This window comes from Alligator sinensis, unplaced genomic scaffold (genome assembly GCF_000455745.1).
Source record: "Alligator sinensis unplaced genomic scaffold, ASM45574v1 scaffold1409_1, whole genome shotgun sequence".
NCBI lineage: Eukaryota > Metazoa > Chordata > Crocodylia > Alligatoridae > Alligator > Alligator sinensis.
In genome coordinates this window covers 125,753-132,556 of record NW_005843442.1, presented here as the reverse complement: position 1 = coordinate 132,556, position 6,804 = coordinate 125,753, and the positions used below count along the sequence as shown (strand labels likewise).

The 6,804-nt window shown below is 62.4% G+C and overlaps 2 protein-coding genes across 2 annotated transcripts in view; one reads left to right on the top strand and one right to left on the bottom strand.

Annotated features, from left to right (window-relative positions):
* The window catches only part of LOC102378028 (integrin alpha-X), a 15,189-nt gene extending 11,182 nt beyond the window's left edge, over positions 1-4,007 (top strand). The window contains exons 17-25 of the mRNA XM_006038727.3: positions 91-170; positions 270-353; positions 1,109-1,187; positions 1,352-1,447; positions 1,667-1,744; positions 1,829-1,942; positions 2,678-2,767; positions 3,028-3,138; positions 3,718-4,007. Of these exons, the coding sequence (XP_006038789.1) occupies positions 91-170; positions 270-353; positions 1,109-1,187; positions 1,352-1,447; positions 1,667-1,744; positions 1,829-1,942; positions 2,678-2,767; positions 3,028-3,138; positions 3,718-3,834 (849 nt within the window). The 3' untranslated portion in view covers positions 3,835-4,007. The remainder of the gene's footprint in view (positions 1-90; positions 171-269; positions 354-1,108; positions 1,188-1,351; positions 1,448-1,666; positions 1,745-1,828; positions 1,943-2,677; positions 2,768-3,027; positions 3,139-3,717) is intronic.
* LOC102376346 (cytochrome c oxidase subunit 6A2, mitochondrial) lies at positions 4,004-6,313 on the bottom strand. Its single transcript, XM_006038720.3, has 3 exons — positions 6,154-6,313; positions 5,057-5,199; positions 4,004-4,268 (listed from the first exon to the last, which is right to left on the bottom strand). Exons 1-3 carry the CDS (start codon positions 6,233-6,235, stop codon positions 4,170-4,172), a joined length of 324 nt encoding a protein of 107 aa, XP_006038782.1. The 5' UTR covers positions 6,236-6,313; the 3' UTR covers positions 4,004-4,169.
* Positions 6,314-6,804: the final 491 nt, after the last annotated feature.

Sequence of the window (6,804 nt, the reverse complement as noted above, 5' to 3'; positions counted from 1 at the left end):
GGGTCCCACCTCCCCATCCCCAGGCCTAGCTCCGCCCCCCTCCTCCCAAGCTCCGCCCCCTGCATGGCTCACTCTGCTGCTCCCTCCCAGGTTGTCTTTGCCACCACCTTGGATGTGCCCACCACGGCTGAACTGGGCGACCGCCTGCAGCTCTTGGCCGTCACCCGCAGGTGGATCCCAGACCTAGGGGGCAGTGGGAGGGGTCTCTATCCAGGGGCAGGGCCTAGCACGGTAGGCTCCGCCTCTGACCCCACCCTCTCGGTCCCCAGTGACAACCATGGCCCTGGAAATGAGAGCAAGAGCCAGAGCGTGGAGCTGCCAGTCAAGTATGCCATCCACATCATCATCACCGGGTAGGTGGGGCCAAGGGATGGGGGGCGGTAAGGAGGGGAGCCCCGCCCCCTGAAACCAAGGCCTCGCCCCCTGGCAGGCTTCAGCTCCTGCCCCCGCCACCCTGGACTTGTCCGCTGCCCCACTAGTGCCCCCTGCAAGGCCAGAGGGAGCTACCATATTTACTCATGTATAGCATGCACCCTTTTCCCCATACAGTGCTCCCTGATGGGCCCGCTCCCTGCCATCTTTTGCCCCTACAAGATCAGAGGGAGCTGTCATATTCCCTCATGTATATACTCACCTGTTATACTCTCTGGGCCAACCTCCTGCCCCTTGTTGCCAGCTGCAAGGCCATATGAAGCTACCGTATTTCCTCATGTATACAGTCACCTGTTATACACTCTGGGCTGCTCTCCTGCCCCCTAGTGCCCCCTGCAAGGCCTGAGGGAGCTACCCTGGTTCCTCATGTATAACATGCCCTTTTCCAATCTGCAGCACCCCTGCTGAGTCCCCACTGCAAGGCAGGATGGAATATTTTGTAGTCTATACCATGCACCATCTCCCCAAAATGGTGCCACCATCTTGGCCCTGGCCCCATGACACCTGCTGGACCCACTCACTGCCCCCTAGTGCCCCCTAAGACCAAAGGGGATTCCCATATTTTCTTATGTATGACACAGACCTGGTTTGTGCGCCCCATTATCCCCTGCTGGGCCTCCGCCCCACGATGCCCCCGATGGCCCCCCTCACCCCCTGTCATATTCTGGCCCCCCAGTGGAGAGGACTCCACCCAGTACACGAACTTCTCCAGCAAGGAGGAGGAGGCCACCAGGACTGTGATCCACCGATACGAGGTGAGCCCGGATGCCTGGGTTCTTCAGGAGGAGAGTGGGGGCTGTGGTGGGGAGAGCAGGGGGCCTGGGAACCTGGATGCCTGGGATGGGGGGTGACAGCAGGGGAGCTAGATCCCAGACACCTGGGTTTCCCCACTGTGACTCTCGTCCTCTCCTTCCCCCAGATCCGGAACCTCCGCCAGCGCAGCCCCCCCTTGTGGGTGACCTTTGAGTTCCCCGTGGCCGTGAACGGGGTCCCCATGTGGGTCACCGCCCCCAAGGTACTGCCCACCCTTTTCCCCACCCCCTGCCCCCAGATCTGGGCCTCTGGAGGTGACCGATCCCAGCTCCCTCCCCACCCTCTGAATGTAGCCAGGATGTGGCCAGCTCTGGGGTGGAGCCAGAAGGGAATGACCCAGGGGAATGAGGCACCAGGTGGTGCCCTCTGGAGGAGGAAGTCCAACCCTGTGTCCCCCACTTCCTCTCCCCCTGCCCCCCAGCTGGCCAACTGCTACACGCTGCCTGAGACACCTGGGATCAAGGACGTGAGTGAGGAGATGAAAAAGAGCCCCCTGCTGGTGAGTGTTGGCCACTGCAGGCTCCATCTTGGAGAACCCAGGCATCTGGGCTCCTCCACCTCACGCTATCCCATGATGCCCCAGGGCTGTGCCGTGACCACCTGCCAACGAGTGCGGTGCAATGTCTCAGCCGTGTACATGGAGCAGCCCCTAGAGTTCGTCCTGACTGGGAACATCTCCTTCGGTTGGTTCTCCCAGGTACGTGGCCTCGCCCCCGTCCCCTGCCCCTCTCCCTCCCCTCTCCGGGAGCTGGACTCCTGGGTTCCCTAGTGCCCCACCCCAGAGGTGGGTGCAGATCCAGTCCTGTTTTACCAGCCCCCAACTGAGCCCCGAGACCTCCCAGCCAATAACAGCTCAAGATTCCTGATAACTCCCAGCCAATCACAGCACAGGAGCCCTGACACATCCCAGCCAATTGTGAGCTAGGATTCCTGGTGCATCCCAGCCTATCATGAGCCAGGCCTCCTGATAGATCCCAGCCAATCGTAGCCCAACACCCCAAGACATCGCAGCCAGTCACCTGGCCTGTCCCATCCAATCACAACCCCTGAGCCATTTCATCCAATCATGACACTTGACCTCACTCCCAATCACCAGCAATGACCCCTAGCCCATCCCAGCCAATCACAGCACAGGATTCCTGGCCTTTCCCAGCCAATGACAACCTGTGACCCCTGCCATAGCTCAGCCAATCACCACCCAGCCCCATCCCACATCCCAGCCAGTGAAAGCCCCTGACTCCAACCCAGGCCTTGCAATGGTGACGCAGGGCACCCGACAAATTCCAGCCAATCACTGTCCTGGGACCCCTCACTCCTCTCACCTGGTGGGGGCGGGTTCTGGCTCCAAGAAGCCCCATGCAAATGAGGGGAACAGGCCCAGCCCCCAGCAGCAGCACGGAGCAGGGCTGAGGCTAACACATGCGTTCGGCAGACGGGGCGGGACAAGGTGACGCTGGTGAGCACAGCCGAGGTGGGCGCAGACCCAGGGCGTTTCCACCAGCAGGGGACGGTGCGGCACCAGGTAGGGGCCCCGGGTGCCTGGGTTCTCTCGGTTGGCGGGGGGGGCGGGGAGAGGAGGGTGGGAGCAGGGGATTCTGGTTGCCCAGGCACATGGGTTCTCTTGCAGGGTGGAGGGAGGGAGCAGGGGACTCTGGGAGCCCATACACCTGGGTTCTCTGGGGGGTGGAGGGAGGCTGGACACCTGGGTTCTTTGGGAAAGGGGGGTGGGGACGGAGGGCTAGGTCCCTGATCCTGCCCCCCCCGGATGTCCTGGTCCCCCAGGTGCAGACGGTGCTGGAGCGTGTCCACATCTACAACTACGTGCCCATCATTGTGGGCAGCTCCATCGGGGGCCTCCTTCTATTGGCTCTCATCACTGCTGCCCTCTACAAGGTGAGGGCAGGAGGCGGGGCTATGCCAGTGGGGTTGAGCTATCATGGGGGGGCAATGTTGGAGGCAGGGGTCATTTTAGGGGTAAGACGAGGGGATGGGGCTTGGTGGAGATAGGAGCACAACTGAATTTTCCCCTGGAGGCGGAGCCTAAGATATAGTTGGGGCGGGACCTAAGTGCATGGGTAGAACTCAAGGGGAGTGGAGCCTACTGGAAGGGGCAGAGCTTTGGTAGGGGGCTGGTCTGGGATGGGGGTGGGGAGAGAGGCTGAGCCCCTGTGGGCAGGGCTCTTCCAGGGGCAGGACTTGCTGGAGTAGGGCTGGTCTTGGGGGTGGAGCTTTAATGAGAAGGGGGTTTTCTAAGTGGGGTGGAGCTTAGGGAGAAGAGGCGTGGCTTGTGTGGGAGAGAGGGCTGGGCTACAGGAGTGTAGCTCTGGGAGGGTGATGGGGAGGTGGGCACCACTAGGAGGTGGGGCCTAGCTGGGGGATGGAGTCTCTTGGGCCCCTCTAAGGGGCAGGGCCTGGTTGGGGGCAGGGCTATGGGGGTGTCTCACATTTCCCCTCTGTCCCCTTCTCCCCCAGTTTGGCTTCTTCCGCCGCCAGTACAAGGAGATGATGGAGTCAGCCAAGGAGGGTGAAGGCTCCGCCCCCACCCCTGGCTCTGCCCTTGGTCCCACCCCCAGTGCCCCGCAACAGTAGGTCTGACCCCCACCTTGGATACCTGGGTTCTGTGTGTTCAGGTGTGTGTGTGTGTCTCTCCCTTCCCTCCTCCCCCTGCCATCTCCCTCCGCCTCAGTCAGGGCACCCAGGCGTCCAAGAGTATGCCCCACCCCCCCAGGCCCTCATCCAATAAAGATGGACCCCTGGCTGCATCACAGCGGCTCTATTGTGCGGCTGGCGGTGTCCCTGGGTGGCGACGGTAGGAGCTGGAGCAAGTCAGTGTCCCCGGGTGGTGGCAGCTGGAGCTGGAGCAAGTCGGCATCCCGGGGTGGAGCAGCAGGTCAGTGGAGCCCCCGGTGGTGCCGGCGGGCAGCTCAGTGGTGCCCCCCAGCGGGCACCTCATAGCCCGTGGGCAGGGGGTTGACGTGGGGGTTGTGGATCAGCGTGTGGTTCCCGTCGCCCCATGGGAAGGGCTGCGGGGTGGGGAGAGAGACAGGGAGTGGGGTCAGGCCTAGCCGGCGCTGCCCCCTTCCTGAAATACTATCCATGCCTCCCCCTTCCTCCCTGGCCCATCTCCTCTGCTCCCATAACCCCTGGCTCCACCCACTCCTATGCCAGGCTCCACCCTCCAAGGCCATGCCCCCCTGCCTGTCACTGCTGACTCCACCCCTCTGCCCCCTCATCCCCTGGCTGTGCCCCTTCCTATCCTTGAAGCCCATCTTGTGGCTCCGCCCCCACATATCCCAAGCTCTGCCCCCTGTCCATCTCCACTAGCTCTGCCCCCTCCCTGCCCAAGCCCCACCCCCAGGCCCTCTGCTCCCTTTCAGCTCCCATGTTCCTCTCCTATCCCTAGCTCTGCCCTGCAGCTCATCTCTCCTTGGCTCCGCTCTCACCCTGCTCAGGGCCTGCCTCCCTCTGGCTCCGCCTCCAGCTCCTCTGCCCCGTTCTTATCGCCATCCCATCTCCTTGTGGTTCCGTCCCCTCCCTACCCAGGCTCCACCCCTTTCTACCATCTCCCCTGACTCCACCCCCTCCTTGCTCAGGCCCCACCACCCAGCTCCTCCACCCTCTTCTCCTCCCACACCCCCTAACTCTGCCCCATCCTATCTCTGACTCCTCCCCTCAGCCCATCTCTTCCTGGCCGGGCCCCACCCCTTACCCCATCTCCCTGCAGCTCTGCCCCCACTGCTTCACTCCCCTCTCCCTCCTCGAGCCCCACCTGCGCCCTGTTCCCAGGTCCCCTGGCTCTGCCCCTGGGTACCTTGGTGCGGATGCGCAGGTGAGTGTAGGGCACGAAGGTGGGGGGCTCATGGGGGTGGTGCTGCTTCTTCAGCCAGGCGTTGAGCATGCACACGGCCACGCCGGGCAGTGCCACGAAGAAGGACAGCATCCGCCATGTCTGGCCTGCAGGCACCGGGGTGGGGGCGGAGCCTCAAGAGGGTGCCATTGTATCTAGGACACCCCCCGGGAGGGTCCCCGACACCTTAGGCCCCACGCAGGACCAGCCCTGGCTTGCCCTGGGATACTTTGTGGATGGATAAAGGGAGCTACCATATTTACTTGTGTAAGATATGCACTGCTCCTTGCTGGCACCTCCTCTCCTGCCCCCCACAGTGGCCCCTGGAGGGTCCCCAAGCTGCCGCCTCATATCCCCCTGGGGCCATTCCCCAGAGGGGTGCTCTGTGCAGGGGGAAAAGGAGCTACCTCATTTACTCATGTACAATATGCGCTTTTCTCTGCTGGCACCTGTCTTCTGTCCCCCCCACTGTCCTCTGGAGGGTCCCCAAGTTGCCCCCCCACCCCCTTGTGCTCCCCTGGTGCCACCCCAAGCCTGTCTTGGAGGGATATATGTGTGGGGAAAAGGAAGCTACTGTATTTACTTGTGTAAAATATGCACCTTTCCCTGCTGGTATCCCCCCCTTTCCTGCCCACCCCAGGGGTCTCCAAACTGCCCCCTGCCCCCTTGTACCTCCCTGGTGCCACCCCAGGCCTATCCTGGGGGATACGTGTGTGGGGAAAAGAGAGCTACCATATTTACTCATGTACAATATGCAACTTTACCTGCTGGTACCCCCTCCCATCCCCTCCCAGGGCCCCCTGGAGGGTCCCCTGCCCCCTACCACCCACTTCCAGCTGGCCTGGAAATGGCAGTATTTAGGCCTTTGCCCTGGTTGGGTGCCAAGGCCCAGGATCGGGACCCCCAGAAGGGAAATCCCCCACCCCCCCCCAGTTCCACACACAGAGTCCTTGAGAGCCACGATGCAACCAGCTCCGGGGTGGACCCAGCCGAGTATAACAGGGTAGAAAGTGGGGCTGTGGCCTGTGGATCAGACCAGAATTTTCCCTGCCCTGCAGTACCTGCACCTCCTCCATGGGCAGCAGCAGTGGCGAAGCCCCGGCCTGGAGCCAGGATCAGGGCCACTCTCCCCCACGGCGCCATCGCTCCGGGCTGTCCTCTGCTGGGTCACTGGGCCCAGCTCCTGCCACATGACCTCCCCCAGCCAATCAGGAGAGTGACAGGTGGGGGAAACACCCACCCCCATCACAGGCCCCCTGGCCAAAGTCCCAGATTGGCTATATTTAGCTGGTGGGGGGGAATGGCATGAAGGGCCCAGGGGGAAGGGAGGGGCTCCGTTACACTCGGCTGTCAAGGTTTACCCCAGACTCAGCTGCAGACTTTGATGCCACCCCAAAGCTGGCCGTAGCCCCAGTACACCCGGCCCCTGGTCCCACCCCAGACTCAGCAGCAGTCCCATTAGACTTGGGCCCAATGCCCACCCCAGAGACAACTGCAATCTCTGTGGAGGCTGGGAGAATCTCCTGTTGCAAGGGTGCAGTACTGGGTACATGACACACAGTAAAAGGCCTGGATTGGCTTCTTGACCCCAAGATCCCACGCAGGCCAGGAGGGGTGTGATTTGCTCTCCCAGAGAGCCCAGGCATTCGAGCTCTCAGCACCTTCTAGGCCCCGCTCCAGAGAAGCCAGGTATCCGGGAAGGCTACTGCGGG

What these genes read in the sequence shown, in the direction of transcription:
- LOC102376346 (XM_006038720.3), bottom strand. Translation starts at nt 6,235, where the DNA reads ATGGCGCCGTGGGGGAGAGTGGCCCTGATCCTGGCTCCAGGCCGGGGC. An exon ending in TGCCCATGGAGGAGGTGCAG is followed by an intron (nt 5,200 to 6,153) that starts GTACTGCAGGGC and finishes CGGTGCCTGCAG; the next exon opens with GCCAGACATGGCGGATGCTG. An exon ending in ACCTGCGCATCCGCACCAAG is followed by an intron (nt 4,269 to 5,056) that starts GTACCCAGGGGC and finishes CCCACCCCGCAG; the next exon opens with CCCTTCCCATGGGGCGACGG.